This window comes from Theropithecus gelada, chromosome 2 (genome assembly GCF_003255815.1).
Source record: "Theropithecus gelada isolate Dixy chromosome 2, Tgel_1.0, whole genome shotgun sequence".
Lineage (NCBI taxonomy): Eukaryota > Metazoa > Chordata > Mammalia > Primates > Cercopithecidae > Theropithecus > Theropithecus gelada.
This window is the reverse complement of record NC_037669.1, coordinates 190,713,564-190,736,837: the sequence shown is the minus strand read 5'-3', so window position 1 is coordinate 190,736,837 and position 23,274 is coordinate 190,713,564. Positions and strand designations below refer to the sequence as shown.

Below are 23,274 nucleotides of genomic sequence, written 5' to 3'. Positions count from 1 at the left end.
TGAGGAGAGCTGAGTTCATCCCAGAGCAGCGAGGTGGGCTACGTGACCTGTTCTGTCCACACTGAACCAGGGACCAGCTTGCTTAGATTGGGTTTCTGTAGTCTTTTTAAAAAATATACAATGTTTTCAGAAAGGACTAATTTTTAATGTCATAGAACATTTCACCAGCAAAATGGTGGTCCTCAACTTTCTCCAGCATGATTTCATTTGATGCTTGATTTGTGTGTGTGTGGTAAAATCTACAAAACATAAAATGAATCAATTTTTCCAAATTTTTATTGTGGTAAAATACACATCAAATTATCTTTTTTTTTTTTTTTCTTTTCTTTTTAGACAGAGTCTTGCTCTATCGGCCAGGCTGGAGTGCAGTGGCATGATCTCCACTCACTGCAACCTCCGCCTCCCGGGCTCAAGCAATTCTCCTGCCTCAGCCTCCTGAGTAGCTGGGATTATAGGCACGTGCCACCAGTCCTGCCTAATTTTTGTATTTTTAGTAGAGATGGGGTTTCACCATGTTGCAAGGCTGATCTCAAACTCCTGACCTCAGGTAATCCACCTGCCTCAGCCTCCCAAAGTGCTGGGATTACAGGTATGAGCCACTGTGCCTGGCCAAACTTACTATTTTAATCATTTTCAGTGCACAGTTCCATGGCATTAGTAAGTCAAATTTTGTGCAACCATCACTATCTGTCTTCAAAACTTTTTTATCTTTCCAAACTGAAACTCTGTCCCTAATTAAACACTAACTCCCCATCCCCGACTCCTCTCCCAGCTCCTGGAAACCACCATTCTAGTTTCTGTCTCACTATTTTATGTACTTCTTATCAAAGGAATCATAAAGTGTTGTCCTTTTGTGGCTCTCTTATTTAACTTAGCACAATGTCTAAGGAAGAATGTTCTTCCTTTTTATTTTTATTTTTTTTAAGACAGGGTCTCACTCTGTCACCAGGCTGGAGTGCAGTGGTGCGATCTCGGCTCACTGCAACCTCTGCCTCCCGGGTTCAAGCGATTCTCGTGCCTCAGCCTCCCGAGTAGCTGGGATTACAGGCTCCTGCCACCACACTTGGCTCATATTTTTGTATTTTTAGTAGAGACGGGGTTTCACCATCTTGACCAGGCTGGTCTCGATCTCCTGACCTCAGGTGATCCACCCACTTTGGCCTCCCAAAGTGCTGGGATTGCAGGCGTGAGCCACCACGCCTGGCCTTTCCTTCTTTGTTGAAGTTGAATAATATTCTGTTGTATGGCTGAACCGCATTGTGCTTATCCGTATGCCTCTGCCGGTGGACACGGGGCTGCTTCTACCTTTTAGCTATTGTGGATAGTACTGCTGTGAACACAGATGTACACATATCTGTTCGAGTCCCTCCTTTCAGTTCTTTGGCGTACATGCCCAGAAGTGGAATGATGGGATCGCGTGGTCATCTATGGTTAACTTTTCAATGAGCTGCCACGCTGTTTTTCACAGTGGCTGTACCATTTTACACCCCCGCCCACAGCGCACAAGGGTCCCAGTGTTCCACATCCTTGGCCACACATGTTATTGTCTGTTTTTTGTGCAGCAGCCCAAATGACTGTGATGTTGAGCATCTTTGCGTGTGCTCAGCGGCCATTTGTATATCTTCTCTGGAGAAATGTCTGTTCAGATCCTTGGCCCAGTTTTAAAAGCGGCTGTTGGTCAGAGGGTTGCTTCTTCATGTGTGAACTCCTCTCTCCCCCACCCCTGCTCCCAGGCTCGACACTGTGACCAAACAGCCTCCTCGGGATACTCATGACTCCGAACACATCATCGTCTTGAGGAAGGGATGCTGGGGGCCAAGTGCCGTCTTACGAAACTTGCCTTTGGAGAAACACCACTAATTACCGGGTATGGCAGGACGTGAGTCTGGGAGTTGTCACTGGGGATTTTAAGAAGGTGACTGTTTGCTTCTTTGTCCCATGATTATTATTCTATATATTTTTAGTGTTTCTGGCTTCATTCTTCCTGTATGAGGATGGTGTGTAGTACTTTATAGAAACCAAATGTTACCCCTTTGGGATAAGTAGGAATAAGTCATTTCCTCAAAGACTGCTTTTTTCCTGCTTACAAAGCGGCAATAACCCTGTAAACAGGGAAAGATGGGAGTGGGAGTGGCATTCCCACTTACAGGGCATCCGCCGTGATCAAGCCCTGAGCTGGGCATTTCACACACGATTCTCCTTCTAATCCTTTCATCAGTCAAGTGCGGCAGGTTGTTTTCTGAGAGCTCACACATGGGGACAGGGAGGCTCAGAGTGGCAGGTCAGGGATGGACAGGGCTGGGATTTGGAAACCATCAGGGAACCTGAGCTCCTTCTGTGACAGGAAAAGCCCTTTTGCTCCTGCTGAGCGCTAGGCAGGCATTAGGGGCCTGTTTCAAGAAGAAATAGCCTCCCCTCCCCTCACTCCTCTCTCCTCCCCCTCCCCTCCCATCTCTTCCTCTCCTCTCCCTTTCCCTCCCCTCCCCCTCCCCTTGTTTCCTCTCCTGTCTCTTCCCCCCTCCCCTCCTCTCCCCTCCTCTCTCTTCCCCTCCCCTCCCCTCTCCTACCCTTCTGCTCCCCCTCCCCTCCTCTCCTCTCCAGTCTCTTCCCCCCACCTCTCCTCTCCCCTTCCCTCCCCTCCTCTCCCCTCACCACCCCTCCCCTCCCCTTCCCTTCCCTCCCTCACCACCCCTCCCCCACCCCTCCCCTCCTCTCTTCTCACCTTTTCTTTTCCTCCTTCTCCACTAGACGTTGACTCCACTAGACATGTCACTCAGTCTATAAACATGCTTCATTCTTTACCATTAAAAAGTTCTGTGTGGTGTACATCCTCCGTATGATATATGATGGTGGATACATGTCATTACACACTTGCCAAAGCTCATCGAATGACAGCACCAATCCCACACGGGCCTTACGCTGGAGGCTGATGGTTCATGTGTTTGAGCCCCTCAGAGTGGGTTCACTTCTGTACACCAGCAGCTGGCTCAGGGCCTGCCGCTTACTGGATGCTGTTATTGAGTGAATGCGGGGCTCCCTGGGGACCCATCAGGAAGGTTGTGGGGAGGGCCTGTGTGGGGCAGTTCCAAGGGTGCAGGAGAGGAGAAGGCTTTGGAATGGACGGGCCTCACATGGGCAAGGGCAGGCACCGTGGGGCTCAAAGGGTGGAGGAGAGCCCAGTGTGGAGGGCCCAGGGAGGCAGGTTTCAGTTTAAGAAAAGGATGTAAAAAATAGAGCCTTATCGAGACCAGCCTGGGCAACATGGCCAAACCCCGTCTCTACTAAAAATACAAAAAAGTTAACTAGGCCTGGTGGTGTGTGCCTGTAATCCCAGCTACTCGGATGAGGCAGGAGACTCGCTTGAGCCCAGGAGGCAGAGGCTGCAGTGAGCCTAGATTGCGCCACTGCACTCCAGCCTGGGAGATAAAGCAAGAGTCCATCTCAAAAAAAAAAAGAACCTTGTTTTTATATTTCAAATAGCTGTTCTAATTACTTACCGGATGTAATTCAGCAATGCATGTTTGTTTTAATGAAACATAAAACAACACATAGTTACAAACACCCTTGTTTATCACTGCTCCCTGCCCCCACTGCTGTGACAATTTTGTATGTGTCCTTCTAGATCTTTCTCTATGCATTTATATATAGATACAGAAAAAGACACCGTATGTGTGTGTATGTATGTGTGATACAAACACACACGGACAGACACACACCATATAGCTGGGTGAAGTTACTGTCACCCGCATTGTTCTTTCTTGTTCCTCTTAAGCTGTCAGGGAAAGCTTTCTATGAAACTGAATATATCCACAGAGACTCAGGTGGCCGAATGCTCCAACACAGTCCTGTTACGAGAGGCTGTCTGCGTGCCAAAAGCGATCCCTGTGTGTCTTTGAGATGCGCTGCTCTGAGGAACAACCTAAAATTCCTCCTTCAGAGAACAGCCAGGACCCTGGGAATGAGCTGGGGACCACTGGCTGCCCCTTGGCACCTTGGGGCTCTCATGGCCTTTTCTGCCTCCTGAAGGGAGAGCAGGTGGAGGGGCACCCGGGCAGGAGAGAGGTGGGAGGGAACCAGGCGGAGAAGAGAGCCCTGGATGGCCATCTGAGGCTGACTCTGAGGGCACCGAGGGCCATTCAGTGGGAAAGCTGATGTTTCGTACCATCTTCTGGCTTTTTGTGTGATCATGATTGACAGATAGAAAGATTGTTCTCCCAACTCTCCCATGTGTTAAGGTATAACTGAGGAGTTTTACATTTACGTCTTTTTTTCTTAAGCCAGTAAGTGCAATTGTATTATATATATTAATCTGTGACTTGCTTTTATGCTTCATACATCTGATATGTATTTCTTCTGCAATTAAAGCTGTATCTGTCTCATCTTTTAAAACTGGCTGTTTGGTATGGATTTTCCTGATGCGCGCAGTCACTGTCCTGCAGCCACACATCTGAGTTGTTCACGGTGATCTGTGGCTACCAGCCGTGCTGCCTGGAGCATGCTTGAACGTATCGCTTTGTGCACATGCACCGTCGTGTCTGTGTATGTGAGGGTTTACACATTTTGAGTTTCTTTTTTTTTTTTTTTTTTGGTAGAGATGGGGTCTCACTCTGCTGTCCAGCCTGGTCTCAAACTCCTGGCTTCAAGGGATCCTCTCGCCTCAGCCTCCCCAGTCACTGGGATTACAGGCGTGAGCCACCATGCCTGGGTTTTTGAATTTTGATAGCTATTGGTCGACCAGTTTATATTCCCATCAGCAGAGTGTGAGACTGCCATCATCCTTACCAGCCCGAGGCATTCTCCATGTTTTTTATTCTGCCAGGGGACGTAACGGTGTGGCCACAGCGTCCTCACCCCTGAGGGGAAGTGAGCAGGGCTCATAATGCCAGCTGTGGAGGGTGCTGCGGAGGGGTCTGCCCCACCGAGGTGAGGCTGGGTCTCATGGCCTCCAGTGCCCGATTCTGTGTTTGTTAACTACAATAGAGACACACTTGAGGGCGGGAGACAGCAGAGTTCCCTGAAGCCCTGGGGCAACCCTGGCTCTTCTGGTTCTCCCGGGGGGGGGGGGGGGGGGGGGCTGGAAAATGAGCCCTGAGGTTACAGGGCCTGCGGGTGGTAAATCAGGCTTTCTCTGTAGGAGAAGATGCTTCTCCGGGGAAGAGAGGGCTCCATGTGCGGAAACCTGGAGTCCTGCAGCCCGATCTCCACACTACCCCTGGCCTGGGGGACTGCTCCGTCCTGCATGGCCTGGTTACTGCGTGGAAACCCATGTGCTGTCACGAGAGCCAGAGAGCATCCTCTGTGAAGGCTGGACGCCCCCCACAGCACACTTCCTACAGCATGGCTCCACCTGGGCCTCTCCCTCCTCCGACACTCCTGGTGGCTCCCTACTGCCTCGAGAGGACGTTACTCTTCCGGAGTATCCCAGTCCTCGGTGAGGCCCTGCCACATAGCCTGGGCTCCAGCCACATTCTCCTGCTCACTCTGACCGGATGGTTTTTCTTTACCCTCTCCCCTCACCTTCCAGAGCCTGCTCATCTTTTTTTGAGACAGACTCTCGCTGTGTCCCCAGGCTGGAGTGCAGTGGCGCGATCTTGGCTCACTGCAACCTCTGCCTCCCGGGTCTAAGCCATTCTCCTCCCTCCGCCTCCCGAGTAGCTGGGACTACAGGCACATGCCACCACGCCCGGCTAATTTTTTACATTTTTAGTAGAGACGGGGTTTCACGGTATTAGCCAGGATGGTCTCGATCTCCTGACCTCGTGATCCACCTGCCTCAGCCTCCCAAAGATTACAGGCGTGAGGCACCGCGCCCGGCTGAGCCCTGAGGAAGGGTCCGTCAGTGACCTCACTCCTCCCATCTTCTCCCAGCCCCGCTCTGCGTCAGTCTGAACTTCCGTCCGTGGGGGTTGTGTACCCAAGGACAGAAGCCAGTGGTGTGCAGATAGCATGGAGCCCACAGGCTGGGCTTGGACTCTGGCTCTGTCATTTAGCATGTGGCTGCGGGGAAATTAGTTAACAGGCCTGGGCCTCGGTTTTTCTGTCTGTGAAATGGGGTTAATTACTACCACTCATAGGACTATTTGGCAGATCAGTAGTTCTCAACCATGAGTGTGTGGTGCCTGTGTGTGTGTGTGTGTGTGTGTGTGTGCATGTGTAAACTCTCCCTTCCTGGGGACATTTGGCAATATCTAGAGACATTCTGTTTGTTACTTTTGGATCGGGGGATACTGCTGGCATCTAGAGGGCAGAGGCCAGGGATGCCATTGTGCCTCCTATGACGCATAGAACAGCTCCTGCAATGAAGAATTATCTGCCTCCAAATGTCACGTGGTGAGGCCGAGAAAGCTGGTGGAGGTGAAATGGTGGACAGCTGCAGTGAGGTACCCAAGGGGTCTCTGGTTCCCAGCAGGTGCTTCCCAAATAGCCATCTTTAAAAGTAGCCGATTCATCCCTGTGTTGTCCACCACTCCCAGCACAGTGCCTGACACAGAGAAGCTGGGTGCTAGGATTAGGGAGAACGGAAGAGGAAAAAGAGGGATATTCTTATTCATGCAGATTCAATGGAAAGAAAGTTAAAGTGGCCAGGTGCAGTGGCTCATGTCCGTAATCCCAGGACTTTGGGAGGACGAGGCGGGTGGATCACGAGGTCAGGAGATTGAGACCATCCTGGCCAACATGGAGAAACCCCGTCTATACTAAAAATACAAAACCTAGCTGGGCCTGCACACTGGTGGTGCACACCTGTAATCCCAGCTACTCAGGAGGCTGAGGCAGGAGAATCGCTTGAACCCAGGAGGCGAAGGCTGCAGTGAGCCAAGATCGGGCCACTGCACTCCAGCCTGGGTGACAGAGTGAGACTCTGTCTCAAAAACAAAAAAAAAGTTAAAGTACCTGATTTGGGAAGGCGGAGGGACCAGGGCTGTAAGAGGGCAGGTGTTCTCCACGTGGGAGCAAGGCTGGTGGGTGAAGGGATGGAGCCGCAAGCTGTGTGGAGCCACTCCAAGCAGTGCCTGCCCCTCCTGGGCTCCTGTTATTTAATGGACAGACACTTTTTGTTTCTGACTCTGAATCACGGTGCCATGGTGAGGAGGAATGTGGCATGATTCAGGCTGTAGGCCTTGACCATGGCAAGCCACCCAAGCAACTATTTCAGTAATAACACTATGCACTTTTATATCTTCCTTTCATCACAGATCTCAAAGCACAGCACAAATATTAATTAAGCCTCTTGGCACTCCATGAGGCACTGTGTGTAAATATCACTCTCCCCACTTAACTGAGAGGGTAAACTGAGCCAGGCGAGGGCAGGCCGGCTTCAGCCAGGGGCAGCGCAGGCCTTGTTGAGGCTCCGTCTCAGAGGAGAAGCTGGGGTTTGGAAGCCTCCCCACCCCTCCAACTACGACTCCTGTATTCTCTTCCCCAGGCCCTTTTGGGGATACCACAAATAGAAACAGTGTTGTCCCCACTGGGGAAGGGGGCAGACAGAGGCAGCAGGGTGTGGGCTGTAATGCAGAGGTGAGGGGCATAGGGAAGCTCCGCACACCCAGATAGGCCCCTTGACTGCCCGTCCCCAAGCCAGAGATGTGTGTGCCTGCACCTCTCAGAGCAGCAGTAATGGCACAGACCCCAGCATCGCAAGGAAATCAGAAATACTGTTTTTAAAGGGGACACAGTGGTCATAATTATATTTTTCCTTGGAATCTAAAATAAATGCTTTTTCCAAAATGCTAACAACAGGTGAATCATGTTAATTGTCTGTAAATTTAAAGCCAAATAAAAAGTTTAAAATAAAAAAGAAATAGAAGAATACATGAGTTTTCTAGAACCACAGGGAGAAGCAGTTGCCAATACTTCCAGGAGCAAAGAAACTCCCTTGAATCCTGCCCCATGCCTCTCTCGGGGTCCTTGTCCATGTCTCCTTGGGCGGGGCAGGGCAGCATCGGTCCACAGTCACTTAGGGAGGGGGCTACGGGGTCGTTGTAAACTCCCCTCTCACAGCAGCCAAAGCAGTGAAACACTGGGGAAAAGAAAGAAAGAGGAAAACGTGTCCTGAGCTTTTAAACACAGCTGAAGCAAACCCCTTACATTGAGGGATGCCAGCTGTGTGTCCCCTGTAGTGCCAGCCCAGGACATCCAGGCGCTGCACCGTGGCCCACAGTCCCCCCTCCCAGGGCCGACACTGCCCTCTGCAGTGACTCACGCCCGGGATAGTTTAAATACCGGGACAGCTCAGGCAAGCCACACTCATGCTGCAGCCTTGAGCCGTCCCTCGTCCTCCTCTCAGGCTCCCTCTTGTCCACGGCGGGCGGGCGCCGAGCTGCTGGTAAGTAGGCGAGCCACCCCCTCCCTCCTCTCTGCTTAGAGGACCCGGCCAGCCCCTTCCCATTTCTGCTGGGCCTGCTCCCCTGGGAGACCCCAGAAGGGGCAGGGCTGCCATGTGCCTGGGGATGCTCTCGGGACAGGGCCAGGAGAAGCCTGCGCTTGGAGGGGTGCAAGCCTGTCTCCCTCACTGCCCGGACACCAGGATCACCAGCCACTCTGCTGAGACCTCAACAGTCTCTTGGCCCCTTGCCCTGAGCAGCTCATGATGTCGTCCTGGGGTGCTGAGATGTCTGAGACCAGCAAGTTGGGCTGAAAGTGGACGAAATTATCACCCGCTTGTCACTGGATTGACCTTTCTGGAATCTAGATCCACTGGGGGAAGAACTTTTCTTTTTAAGGCTCAGATTATTTGAGCCTGTGCTGTCTTTCCTGGCACTTACCCTGGTGGCCCCCAGTGGTCTGCCCCGCATTTGGGTCTGTCCAAGATTTTCCTTCATGGGGGTTTCCCAGGCAAGAGAGCTGTCTTCTTTACATAGATGCATAATTCCTGCAGGTGTGACTTCAACAGATGTGCCGGTCCCTGGTTTGCAGTTCCAGTTTGGAATTCAGACATGGGCTCAGCGTTGTTCAGGCTCTAACCGTGTGGCTTAGGGGACACTATGCTGGCAGTTTCCCCTCTCTCCCGCTGGAAGGGCCGGCTTCGGTGGAACCTGGCGGCTTTGAGCAGGGAGTCAGAGCAGGAGATGCGTTTGTGATGAGGGGCATGTGGATTTGAAATTGTGATGGCTGCACCTTGACCTGTGTCTCTGCTCAAATGGAGAGGCAGGACCTGGGCCAAGAAACCAACTGTGGAAAACCAGAACTTTCAAGACTCTCCCACCCCTGCCAAAGTGCGAGAACCATTCCACCTCCCGGGCCAGGGCGTCACCTCGGTGCAGCTGCACTCTCTGGGATGACACGTGTGCTCCAGCGGCAGGTGCCGGGTGCCTGTCTGCCACGTGCCAGCTTCTCCTTTGAGGTTATCTGGGATACATCACTTTATCTCGGGCAGCTCTCAAATGTGCTGGTGCACTGGCTCCTTAATTTAGAAGTTTTCTAATGGCTGGCACTTCCTTCGTTCTGCATAGATTGAACATCTGGGGTAAATTCAGGGCCAGACAGTCCAATTTGTCTGTGGTCTTGAGTCAGCTGGGCGGGCTGAGCAGTGATGAGGCAGGCATGTGAGAGGGGTCGGGCCAGGGGAAAGTTCTGGATAGATTCCGCAGAAGTCAGGTCGTGGAAGCTTCTTCCCAGGGCTAGGGAACACTCCCTTAGCTTGCTCAGTAAATGGAGGGGGTGGTGAGGCGAGGGTAGGAGTAGATCCAGACATGGAGAAATAAGAAGAGATGGGGGAGAAGCTGCCCCTGCTCAGTCCTGCCAGTAAGCAGACTGTGATCACACATGGCAATTTGCTGTCCTGAATCCTGACCACGAAAGAGTCACTGCTGCTTCAGATTTCATGCCCTCTCTTGGCTTCGGGACACAGAAATTAGAATCTGCTTCTGATGCTTTTTTGGGATCAGGGGCTGATCCATTTCTCTCTACTTTGGGATCCCAGGTGCCCACCTGAGAAGGGGGCTGTTTGTAGACCGTGGCTAGTCTCATAAGAGCCCTTTTGGGGCAGTTCTCCCTGTTCTGCTGGGCGATTTGTCAGTGTCTCCTGCCACCCTTGCCAGGCTAATGACAGTCCTGCTCTGGCCTCTGTAGGAAGCCAAACCTGGGAGGATCCCCAACAGAAGGGCTGGAAAGGAATTGCGCTTTTTAACTGATTTTCTTTTTTAAAACAATAAGCAACATTTTGGCTTTGAAGGGCTGTGAGAGACAAGAGATGGGGTTCCCCACTTGATCAAGGTGAGGGTGAGGGTGTGGCCAGTCTGGCTTCGGAGTTCAAGGATGCTTTCTGTTTGGGGTGGAATATTCCCAAATCAGGGGCCTGTAACCTTGGCCCCAGCTCCTGCCTCTACATTTGAGCAGAGACACAGGGAAAGGTGCAGCTGTCCCTATTTCAAATCCACACACCCCTCATCACAAATCCATCTGCAGCCCTGACTCCATCTCCAGCCTTGTTGTTGAGATTACAGGGGTCAACCCTTTCTGGTGACCCCCCGTCCCTTCCCTCCCTTCCCTACAGTCCTCCAGGAGACCCAGGTGGAACTGAACAAACACTGGCATCAGAGCAGCCTTAAAGAAGGAATCCCTGAACCCACGCAGCCTGGTAGTCGGTAGAAGCACTTGCCCTTGGCGAATCATGCTGGGCAGGGGGAAGGTGGATTGTATGAGCCTCGGTTGATTTAAGCTGGGGGGTGCAAAACCACCTCCTCCCCAGTCCCGCCCTGCCAGGCATGTGGTTGACACGGTCCCGAATCCCAGTGATGAGGCTCAGGGGTTCGCCAAGCTCTGTAGTTAGGGGCCCTGATCGGGTACCAGGCATGTGGTTGACACGGTCCCGAATCCCGGTGATGAGGCTCAGGGGTTCGCCAAGCTCTGTAGTTAGGGGCCCTGATCGGGTGTCAGAAGTCTCTAACGGACTGTGTGACCTTGGGCCAGTCCCCTCCTCCCTGGGGACCCCCTCAGCTTTCCCAGCTACAAAGTGAGCAGACGGTTTGACTAGGTGCACTCAGCTCTTGCACCTCTGGTGCTCCAGGCTGTAAGTGCCGTTTCTGGAAGCAGCTTCTATTGCCAGGTTCAACTCAGCACAAACCGCAGTTCCTGATGGGGATGCAGCAGGGGCTAATGAGAGAAGTATTGGTAGAGGCTGGGGCCAGGCCTGTGGCAGGACCTGCGGCCTCCCCCGTGCTGGGCCCTCTTGTTCTCAGCGGTCAGCGATGAAAGGTCCAAGCCTGGGTTCTCGGCTAGTCTAGACCTCACGTGGTGTTTCTGAGCATGTTCTGTGGACTCCTGCATTGGAGTCACTTGGGAAGTTTGTAAAACATGCAGCATCCTGGGCCCCACTGAGACCTAGGGATCGGGATCTCTGTGGGCGGAGTCTCCAGAGATTCTGGTTTTACCCAACAACAAAAATAACGATCGCCACAAACATTTATTGGGTCCTCACTTTGTGCCAAGAACTCACCCAAGTGCTTCACATGCATTAACTCATTTAATCCTCACAGCAGCAACGCTATGAGGTCAGTTCTGTTAAACAAGCCAGGCGATTTTATGTGCTGCCCGAGGAGAGGGGACGTTTGGTGAGATGGGGAGGTCTGGAGGCACCGAGGCCTGAGCTTCAGGCCAAGTCTCTCAGGCAGACCTACTGGCCTGAGCCCCGATGAGCGCGTGACTGAGGACAGCACCTGCTGTGGGCAGTGACGACAGACCCCGGCTGCTCCAAGCCTGACATCTTCCTCGGGAGCCCTCAGGCTGTTTGGGTGACATCTCTCTGTAGACGAGGCCACGACTGGGTAGCCAGGGAGAGACAGCCGCTCTCTGGGTCTCAGTTTCCCCGGGTGCACTGGGAGGGGGCAGGGCCAGAAGCTCCCAGAGGCCCCTCCCAGTCCCTGGGTTCCAGGCAACAGGTATTGGCTGCGTGCAGACATGCTGATTACTGAGTGGGATTGCCCTGGCTGGGAAACTTGGAGGCAGGTGGACCTGAAAAGATGGGCACAGGTTCCTCGGCATGAAGCTGGAGCCAGGCCGGGCGGCCCTGCTGGAGGTCCAGCAGGTCCTCTGCGAAAAAGAAGTGAGGAGCATGACGGGCTTCAGGCCAAATTTCCTTCCTGCCTCACATCAAAAGATAGCAGAGCTCCAAGGGCCCTTGGAAGTCTTTACTGAAGGGGAAACTGAGGCTTGGCGAATTGCCCGAGGCTCACACTTCAACTTAGTGTCAACCAGAGCAGAATGTTGGTGTTCCAGGCTCCCTCCAAAAGTTATGCTCTGTGGCATTAAAATAAGAAGGAGTCTCCTTCCAGGGAACCTCGTGTTCAGGGAATGTGAACGATGGTATTAAACTAAAAACGTCCCAACCCACCAACCAACCAGGCCCAGGGCTTCGAGGCTAATTATGTGTTTGCTCATGAGTCATGGTGCTTCTGCTGAGACCTGAAGCCGGAGCGCCCTGGTTCGTGCGCTTCTGTTCACGGGGAGGGACTGCATCGGAGCGCCCAGGTGAGCTGTCAGGCTGTCCTTCGGTTTGTCTGCTCAGCTTGCTGACTTCATGGGCCAGTGATAGACGCCAGGCTATTCCCCCTTCCCAGGAGCTGGACAGGGGCTGGACTGAGTCACTGAAGTGATTGAGGACGCTCTCGGCTGCCTGGAGAAGTTATAATTAGGGCAGCTTTGTGGCCCTTTAACCGCCATCTGTCACAGCTGCCAAGCGGCTCCAGGCAGCGTGGGCTATTAGGCCTCCATGTGCTGGGCTCCAGGAGGCTGCGGCCACTGCGCGAGCTGGCACCACGCGCTGAGAATCCAAGGGCCCAGCTGTCAATCCCGGTTCTGTGGCCCCTCCCTCTCTCGCGGGCTTTGCAGCTGGGTTTGAGGGGAGCTCTCTGGAGGTCCTGTGGAGCCCTGGGCGCCAGCCACAGCAGTCAAAAGTGCTGGAAAACAGGAAACTGCTGCATGTGGTGCTGGGGTGGGCTTTGCAGATGTGAGGATTTATAAAGAGGAAAATCTGCAAATTCTTGCAATATTTGTCATGCTGAGTGTGGTCCATTTTAGACAGTGGTGGCCCGGTTCCCGTAGGGAATTATCTCTGCAGTCCTCCCAGGTCAAGAGGCACCTTCCCCTGGCACAAGCCTGGACTGGCTTGATGCCCCTCCCCAGCTGGGGGGTGCAGACTCAGAGAAAGCCACATAAAGATGGGTCCTCAGAGGGTGCCTCTTCCTACACTGCCATTCATAGATGGGAAACTCAAGATTGCCCTGGGCTGGCCAGGTGATGTGCACTTAGTCTCTGACACTTGGGCTGTGACACTGTTTTGAAGCACGTTGGGTATATGAGTGTATTTTAAATATAAGCGCCAGCTAGCTTGTCTCCAGGAGCAATTCAAACTCCACCTTTTGTACGTCAGTCCAGGCAGTAAATATCTCACATACACTTCCACCAGTGGGCAAATACCCACTGTCCACACAGACCCCTAAGAGCACAGGCACCGTTGTCTTGGTGGACAGATTGTTTTCTCATGCCCTGGAACTCAGCCTTAGAATCCTAAGGTCTTAGGAATGGACAGGACACCAGTTGTCTTCCAGTCCAATCCCCTACCAGGCGTGGGAATCTTCTCCACAGCTTGCTTACCAAGTGGCTGCTTTAGCCTCTGCTGGATGGCTTCCAGTGACAGAGCTTACTCCCTCTGTGAGGTTGCCCATTTTGACTCTGGATAGGCTGTCTTCCGCGGTGAACTGAAATCTGCTACTCTGTGACTTCTGCACCCGTTTGACCTCTGGAGCCACACTGAGCTGGGTGCTTTCTGTATCCCGTGGCAGCCCTTCAGGGATGCTAGAAAAGTGACTATGGCTTCTCACAGCATCTCTTCCTCTGGTTATTTATTCATCCACAGCTCCTTCACTTTAATTTTAATTTAATTTTTTTCTCACCATGTCTTAGGGTGCTGACACAGTTCCTTCAATGGATTCCTTCTAGACCCCCTCACCATCCTCTAGAATTCTTCAGGAGGTCAGTTTGTCATTAGCCTTTTGAAGTTCAGAGTGGAACTGAGCCCAGCACTATAGGTGTGGCCGTGTCAGGGCGGTGTAGGGTGAGACCATCACCTCCTTTTTTCCACATGTGATACTTCTATTAATCCAGTCTCAGACCACACTAGCTTTTGTGGGCAGCCTCCTTCCTTTGTTATCGCTAGTAAAAAGTCCTAAGTCTTCTCCTAGGGTGAATATTGAGCCACTTCTTTTTGTGCACTCTCTTTAGGCAGCTCATTTTCTGTTGTCAGCTTCTGGACCTGACATTTATCGATATAAATTTATTTTTTTAGATGTGTCCCTAGCGTAATCTGGCCCCATTCCTTTGCATCTAGATGCCATTGGACAGGTATTCTTTTTCCTTTCTTATTTCCATTGTTCTATATACTTAGTCAAGTTCTTAATGGAAAAGTATAATAGGTCAGGGCTTGCATAGGCTGTGAACAAATAAAAAAATTAAGGTCTCAGCTGGGCACGGTGGCTCACGCCTGTAATCCCAGCACTTTGGGAGGCCGAGGCAGGTGGATCACCTGAGGTCAGGAGATTGAGACCAGCCTGACCAACATGGTGAAACCCCGTCTTTACTAAAAATACAAAATTTAGCCAGGTGTTGTGGTGGGCGCCTGCAATCCCAGCTACTCGGGAGGCTGAGGCAGGAGAATGGCTTGAACCTGGGAGGTGGAGGTGGCAGTGAGCAGAGATTGTGCCACTGCACTCCAGCCTGGGGGACAGAGCAAGACTCTAAGACTCTGTCTCAAAAAAAAAAAAAAAAAGAAAAAAAAATCAAGGTCTGTGTGGTTGGGGAATGGGCTTAGGTTTTTATCTCAGAGTAAGCTTGTTGGGGAAGGGCAGGGAAGGGATGCGTGGGGCTGAGGCCAAATTGGGAAGCCTGAGTTACTCTGAGACGTGGGCCAGGCTCCAGACCCCATGAATTCAGAGCCACAAACAGAGACCAGAGGAATACCTTCTTTACCCAACCATTGACGGCTTCTATGCCATCATTTGAAATTCCTTTCTCTGACTCAGGAATTTTGCTCATGGAAAGGGAGGCGTAGCATTAACACTCAAAGTACTTCGCTAGGGGTCTGGAGACCTGGGCTTTAAGCTCAGAGGCCTTTCCTTGCTTCTTGCATCCCCATAAAGTGATGGAAATGAGTGGCCGGCAGTGCTGCTGAATCTTCCGGGAGTTTGGATCTTTGAACCTTTGGTGGAAGTTGGAGATACTTTCACGTGTACACAGAAATTCTTAGTTCCTTGACTACGAATGCCAAGACCAGAAGCACTTTGAGGCCCTCCTGACTTTAGGAGTCTCTAGGGTCCATGCTGTGGACAAGCATGGAACAACGACACGCATTTGCACAGCACTGGCCAGGATGGCCCTGCATCCTTTCCCTGTTCGCTCCTCACAACAGCCCCAAGAGCGGGGCAGGAGTTACCATCCCCTCTTCACACACGAGGGAGCTGAAGCTTGCAGGCCTCAAGCTTCATTCAAGGTGAAACTGCTGGTGTTCCTTAAACATTCATATAGGGACCAGCATCCATGTCCCATATCTCTACATTTTACACACACACGCGCGCACACATACACACAGAGTTATATATGTCATTGTCATCAGTGATTTCAAACACCAGCATTTCCATGAACTTGCCTCCATTTCAGAACATCACCACGTCTGACCTACCATCTTTTAGCTCAAAGTACATCTCAATAGGTTTTCTGGAACTTACTCAAGGACTCCACAGTGTTTCTTGTGGAAACTGGGACTTATACCCACAAGACTGGCTTCAGGCGTCAGCTAAGCCACAGCAGCCTCTCCCAGCAAGGCGGGACGTGGTGCAGACACGTCATTTCCTTTTCCTGGGAGGGTGGTTTGAATTCGACCTAGACGAAGCACAGGTGAAAGTGTTAACAGAGGGCTAAGTGATGGTTGGTGGTCATGGGCTGGGCAGGGCAGGCCCAGGCGAGGGTGAGGAAGAGCTGCTTCCACTGTAGCCTTTCGGGCAGATCCTAGCTCTGTGGTCCTAACTCTGCTGCTGCACCTCCCGGCAGGCCACCATGTTTGTGGCCTCACCATCTTCCCCCAGGTTCAGCCCTATTTATTTGTTCCCATTGTCTCCGTGTTCCTCCTGACAAGGCTGTGTTTAACTAGCACATTCAGATGATGTGAGGGATACAGAGATGAATAAGATACAGTTCCTGCCCTAAGGACCTGTGGGTAAGATACAGTTCCCGCCCTAAAGAACCTGTGGGTAAGATACAGTTCCCGCCCTAAGGAACCTGTGGGTAAGATACAGTTCCCGCCCTAAGGAACCTGTAGGGGTGAAAGATGAATTCCGTGTCCATGGAAAGCATATTGGCTGGGGAAGGAGGCAGACAGGGACACAGTGAATGCCATCCAAGGCCAGCGTGGCATGACCAATGATGGAGACTGGGAAGATGACTTCATGGAAGGGTAACTGATTAACACATGGAGTCTGGGAAGTGTCCTAAAGGTGATTGCACTGGAGCTGGACTTGGAAGCATGGGACAATTTTGTGTAAGGACAAGGCACACTCCAGGTAGGGAGAATTGCCTGGGCAAAGACATGGAAGCAGAAAGGCAGGGGCACAGGTGCAGAGGCTTGCTGGCCGGAGCAGATGGAGCATGAATTCAGATGATGGGGTGCAAAGCCAAGCCAGCGTTGGCACTGCAAGTTGATGTTGGCTTAAAACTTGCCAGTGTTGGTTAGGGGACCCTGACTAACGTGTGCTCTCTCCCCCTGCAGAGGCTATGCCACTGAAGCATTATCTCCTTTTGCTGGTGGGCTGCCAAGCCTGGGGTGCAGGGTTGGCCTACTATGGCTGCCCTAGTGAGTGTACCTGCTCCAGGGCCTCCCAGGTGGAGTGCACCGGGGCACGCATTGTGGCCGTACCCACCCCTCTGCCCTGGAACGCCATGAGCCTGCAGATCCTCAACACACACATCACTGAACTCAGTGAGTCCCCGTTCCTCAATATCTCAGCCCTCATCGCCCTGAGGATTGAGAAGAATGAACTGTCACACATTATGCCCGGGGCCTTCCGAAACCTGGGCTCGCTGCGCTATCTCAGCCTCGCCAACAACAAGCTGCAGGTTCTGCCCATCGGCCTCTTCCAGGGCCTGGACAGCCTCGAGTCACTCCTTCTGTCCAGTAACCAGCTGGTGCAGATCCAGCCGGCCCACTTCTCCCAGTGCAGCAACCTCAAGGAGCTGCAGCTGCATGGCAACCACCTGGAATACATACCCGACGGAGCCTTCGACCACCTGGTGGGACTCACGAAGCTCAATCTGGGCAAGAATAGCCTCACCCACATCTCACCCAGGGTCTTCCAGCACCTGGGCAACCTCCAGGTCCTCCGGCTCTATGAGAACAGGCTCACGGATATCCCCATGGGCACTTTTGATGGACTTGTCAACCTGCAGGAACTGGCTCTGCAGCAGAACCAGATCGGGCTGCTCTCCCCTGGTCTCTTCCACAACAACCACAACCTCCAGAGACTCTACCTGTCCAACAACCACATCTCCCAGCTGCCGCCCAGCATCTTCATGCAGCTGCCCCAGCTCAACCGTCTTACCCTCTTTGGGAATTCCCTGAAGGAGCTCTCTCCGGGGATCTTCGGGCCCATGCCCAACCTGCGGGAGCTTTGGCTCTATGACAACCATATCACTTCTCTACCTGACAACGTCTTCAGCAACCTCCGCCAGTTGCAGGTCCTGATTCTTAGCCGCAACCAGATCAGCTTCATCTCCCCGGGTGCCTTCAACGGGCTCACGGAGCTTCGGGAGCTGTCCCTCCACACCAACGCATTGCAGGACCTGGACGGGAACGTCTTCCGCATGTTGGCCAACCTGCAGAATATCTCCCTGCAGAACAACCGCCTCAGACAGCTCCCAGGGAATATCTTTGCCAACGTCAACGGCCTCATGACCATCCAGCTGCAGAACAACCAGCTGCAGAACTTGCCCCTCGGCATCTTCGATCACCTGGGGAAACTGTGTGAGCTGCGGCTGTACGACAATCCCTGGAGGTGTGACTCAGACATCCTTCCACTCCGCAACTGGCTCCTGCTCAACCAGCCTAGGTTAGGGACGGACACGGTACCTGTGTGTTTCAGCCCAGCCAACGTCCGAGGCCAGTCCCTCATTATCATCAATGTCAACGTTGCTGTTCCGAGTGTCCATGTCCCCGAGGTGCCTAGTTATCCAGAAACGTCATGGTACCCAGACACATCAAGTTATCCTGACACCACATCCATCTCTTCTACCACTGAGCTAACCAGCCCTGTGGAAGACTACACCGATCTGACTACCATTCAGGTCACCGACGACCGCAGTGTTTGGGGCATGACCCAGGCCCAGAGCGGGCTGGCCATTGCTGCCATTGTCATTGGCATTGTTGCCCTGGCCTGCTCCCTGGCTGCCTGCATCGGCTGTTGCTGCTGCAAGAAGAGAAGCCAAGCCGTCCTGATGCAGATGAAGGCACCCAACGAGTGTTAAAGAGGCAGAGGCTGGAGCAGGGCTGGGGAATGATGGGACTGGAGGACCTGAGAACTTCATCTTTCTGCCTCCACCCCTGGGTCCATGGAGCTTTCCCGTGATTATTCTTTCTGGCCCTAGAGAAAGGTGTGCCTACCTCTTCCTGACCGGCCTGATTCTCCCGTAGAGAAGCAGGTCGTGTCGGACCTTCGTACAATCAGGAAGATAGATCCAACTGGCCATGGCAAAAGCCCTGGGGATTTCTGATTCATACCCCTGGGCTTCCTTCAGGAGGGCTCCTCCTCCAAATCCTCCCCACCTGTCCTCCAGGAACAGCCTTCCCTGCGCCCAGGCCCCTTCCTGGCCGCTGTAGACTCAGTTAGTCCACAGCCTGCTCACTTCGTGGGAATAGTTCTCCGCCGAGATAGCCCCTTTCGCCTAAGTATTATGTAAGTTGATTTCCCTTCTTTTGTTCCTCTTGTTTGTGCTATGGCTTGACCCAGCATGTCCCCTCAAATGAAAGTTCTCCCCTTGATTTTCTGCTCCTGAAGGCAGGGTGAGTTCTCTCCTCAAAGAAGACTTCAAACCATTTAACTGGTTTCTTACGAGCCGTCAAGCAGCCTGGGTTTGGAGATGCTGTGAAAGAGAGAAGGAAAATCATGCCGCTCAGTTCCTGGAGACAGAGCCGTCATCAGCATCTCACTTGTGATTTTTATCTGGAAAAGGAAGGAAGACCCCAGCACAGCAAGCTCAGCCTTTTAGAGAAGGATCTTTCCAAACTGCAAACTTTGCTTTGAAAACTTTAGCCCTTTAAGGAATGAAATCATGTAGGATTTTGGAATTCTAAAAACATTAAAATCAGCTTATTGGTACAGGATAGAGAAAGAAATCTGGTGCCTGGGGGTCCTTGTGTTCACCCCTAGAGTTCTGTTTTAAAAATTTTAATTGAAGCGTATGTGCAGAAAAGTGGGTACAGCTTGGTGGATTTCCACAAACTGAACATACCTGTGTAATCAGCATTCAGACCCAGACACAGAGCATCACCAATATCCCCCATCCTGGGCTTTTCCCAGAGGAGACCGGGGCTTCCGGAGATGGACTTACCTAGGACCTGCTCCCCGTGAGCCAGGACGGTCCCCCCACAGCCAGCCTGTGCAAAGGCCCAGTGGCCAGGGGTGGAGGAGAATATGTGGGTGTGGACAGGATGGGAGACTCCGGCCTGCACAGGAGATCTAATTAAATCTGGAGACCCTGAAACCTGGGGCACCCTGGCTGGCCAGGTCAGAAGCATCCTGACTGCAGAGGTCCGTGCAGCCACACGCCCTTCCCTGCCAGCAAGCTGTCTGCGGCTCGTCAGAGGCCCCTCCGCCTGGAGCCTTTTATGGGCATGACATGCCTGTATCTGTTTTTAATTTTCATTCTTCACTTAGGGGAAGTGAAATAGCTCAGAGATGAGATCCTTTAATTGAAAACCAAGTGTAACGGAATCCAGTGTCTTTCTAATATGGTCAAATTCTCCGTCAGCATCACAGTCAGCTGGCAGCTAAACTTCAGCATCTCACTTACAGCAGGCAACACGGGGGTACAACGACGGGTCACACTGGGTCTGGGGGCTCCCTGGAGCTCCTCTTGCATGTGGTCTGGTTAGGAGTTGAGTTGTTTGCTCCCGGGTTAGTCTCCTCCTCGAGTCACAGTCACACGAATGCCTGCTTTCTCTGGCCTTCCTGCTACAAACATATTCACATGGCGCTCAAGAAGTTAGGCTCATGGCAACATGTGGCTTTCTCCGGACAACTGGCCCAGTTTACAGTGAAATGGAGAATTTCGGGTCTCCATGTCTGCCCAGGAAAGAACTTCGGCTGACTCCGCGGGGACGTGGAAATCCACCACCAATCCTGACGGGCTCTGATTAGTTCCCCGCTCTGCAAGACACTGTGACATCCCCCAGGATCGGAGCACAGCGCTGGCCACGTTTCCCTTCCAGTTCCTGCACAAAAAGCGTCCAGAGGGATGTTTGCAAACTCTAGTGCACTTTGTAGCTTTTCACTCTCTGTCCCAGGGAATCTAGGAGAGATGAGGCCGGTCAGAGACAAGAGATGTCATCTCCCCATGGCAAATCTGGGTCCCCAGGGCATTTCCAAACTATTGGTAGTACCTGGAGGACGTGCACCAAGCCTTGCCAGGGCTAACAGGAAGTGAGCTCAGAGCATGGCACATGAGCGTCACCCGCTGATGGTGGCCTGCTGTGCCTGGTGCCAACAGGGGCAGCCCGGCCCGTACCCTCCAGACGGGGAGCATGGGTTTGCCCCATTCCTCGTCTCCAGACCTGCTGGGTGCTCCTGTGAGTGGCCTCCAGATGTCTCCGTGCATAGGCACCAGTGGGCCAGGGCTGGAGAGACGTGGGAGGTCTCCTCATCCCGTGGGCCCTGCCAATCTTAACCCAGAACCCCTGGTATTCCTGGCAGTAGCCATGACATTGGAACACCTTCCTCTCCAGCCCAGAGGCTGACCTGAGGGCCGCTGTCCTCAGAGGACACCACCCAGGAGCACCGTAGGTGAGGGGTGAGGGCCCCTTTATGTGAACCTCTTGCCTCTTCCTTTCTCCCATCAGAGTAGTTGGATGGAGCCATTGGGCCTCCTTTTCTTCAGTGGGCCCTTCAATCTCTCTGCGCCACGTTGCCTGGCCGGGGAACTACAAGAAAAGCTGAGTGGAGTCTCCTTTCCAACAGGCTGATGCATTTGCTCAATTCTCAGGGCTGGAATGAGCCGGCTGGTCCCCCAGAAAGCTGGAGTAGGGTACAGAGTTCAGTGCACTTTCCCCCTCTGTTTCCAGCTCCTTGACAGTCCCACGTCCATCTGGATTGGGAGCTGGGAGTCAGTGTTGGAGAAAAGACAACAAAAGGCAACGAGAACCACTATTTTTTAAGAGGGCTTACTGTGCACAGGTACCCTTCAAAGCACTGGGTGTGGATTCTCTCTCTAGCCCTCAGCACCCCTGTGGTAGGAGTGCCACCTCTACCAGCTTGTGATGGGGCACAGAGGCACTTGCTCTTCTGCATGGTATTCAATAGGCTGGGAGTTTTATTTATCTCTCTGAACTTTGTACAAGGGCTCATGGCTTGTCTTGGCTCGTCATTAAACCAAAGAAAATGGAAGCCATTCCCCTGTTGCTCTCCAAAGTCTTGGTCATCGGAACCTCACTTGGCACCATATAGATCAAAAGCTTTGTAACTACAGGAAAAAATAAACTCACCCACCCCTTAAAGAATAGAATAGCTGGCCCCTCTCATGGGAATTGGGCTGTATGTATATTGTTCTTCCTCCTTAGAATTTAGAGATACGAGAGCTCTTAGAACTTTTCATGGATACAATTTCCACAGCCTTTCAGATGCCAGCGTAAAGCTGTTGGGAAAGAATTTCCAAACTCAGGAAGTTTACAGAGAACAGACAGCTAGAGATAACTCGGGAACCAGAGTTGGTCGACAGATGTTAGATGTATCCTAGCTTTTAGCTACAAACCACTCAAAAGATTCTGTCCCCAGATCCCACAGTCAGAACTGGTTCTGGGTGGTTGGGAAGGCAGTGGTGGCCTTGGAAGGAAGCCACTGCTGTGGTTCAGAGAGGGTGGGCTGGCAAGCCACTTCCGGGTAAAACTCCTTCCGCCCCAGGTTTCTTCTTAAGGAGAGATTGTTCTCACCAACCCTCTGCCTTCATGCTGCCTTCAAAAGTAGATCATGTTTGCCTTGCTTAGAGAATTACTGCAAATCAGCCCCAGTGCTTGGCGATGCATTTAGAGATTTCTAGGCCCTCAGGGTTTTGTAGAGTGTGAGCCCTGGTGGGCAGGGTTGGGGGTCTGTCTTCTGCTGGATGCTGCTTGTAATACATTTGGTGTACAGAATCAACAATAAATAATTTACATGGGCTGTGTGTGCTCTCTATGGATGTCTTGGGTAGGGGGTTTCACACCTGTGGATTCTGCTCTTGCTATGTTTGTGCAAGGTTGAACTGGACAGATCCTCACAGAAAGCAGATTCTGGGCTGAGAATAGGCCTTTGGAAAGTGAGTGGGAGGCCAGGCGTGGTGGTTCACACCTGTAATCCCAGCACGTTGGGAGGCCAAGGCGGGTGGATCACCTGAGGTCAGGAGTTCAAGAGCAGCCTGGCCAACATGGCAAAACCCCATCTCTAGTAAAAATACAAAAATTAGCTGGGCATAGTGGTGTGTGCCTGTAATCCCAGCTACTCAGGAGGCTGAGGCAAGATAATGGCTTGAACCTGGGAGGCAGAGCCGAGATGGCGCCACTGCACTCCATCCTGGGAGACAGTGCGAGACTCCATCTCCAAAAAAAAAAAACAAAAACAAAAAAAGAAAGAAAGAGAGAAAGAAAAGAAAATGAGTAGGGACCAAAAAGAAAATAACAAATGGTATCTATAGGCCACTGTGACTGGAAAAGACCTGAAGAATAAGTTCAACCCATTTTATAGACGAGGAAAAGGAGCTCAAGACAGGAAATGAATGTCCTATTGTCACCCAGTAAGCCAGTGGCTGAGCCAGCCCTGCAACCCAGGCCTCAGGGTCCCAGGCTAGTTCTTTTATGCCACCAGGAAGGCACTGACATTCAGTCAGCATTTGTTCAAAGCACACGCGTGTATGTACACACACACATGCACGCAGGCAGGTGGCAGGACTAGCTTGCACACCTCTAGACTCCGATAAGTACTTAGCACCAGGCTCAGGAAGTTCCAGGCTCTCAAGCGACACTGTCTGAAGGAAGGTGACTCCCTCCAAGTG

The 23,274-nt window shown here is 52.2% G+C and overlaps 1 protein-coding gene across 1 annotated transcript; it reads left to right on the top strand.

Annotated features, from left to right (window-relative positions):
- The first annotated feature begins 8,246 nt into the window (after positions 1 to 8,246).
- On the top strand, positions 8,247 to 22,403 carry LRRC15 (leucine rich repeat containing 15). The gene is made up of 2 exons (XM_025377952.1): positions 8,247 to 8,323; positions 16,756 to 22,403. Exon 2 carries the CDS (start codon positions 16,759 to 16,761, stop codon positions 18,502 to 18,504), a length of 1,746 nt encoding a protein of 581 aa, XP_025233737.1. The 5' UTR covers positions 8,247 to 8,323; positions 16,756 to 16,758; the 3' UTR covers positions 18,505 to 22,403.
- Positions 22,404 to 23,274: the final 871 nt, after the last annotated feature.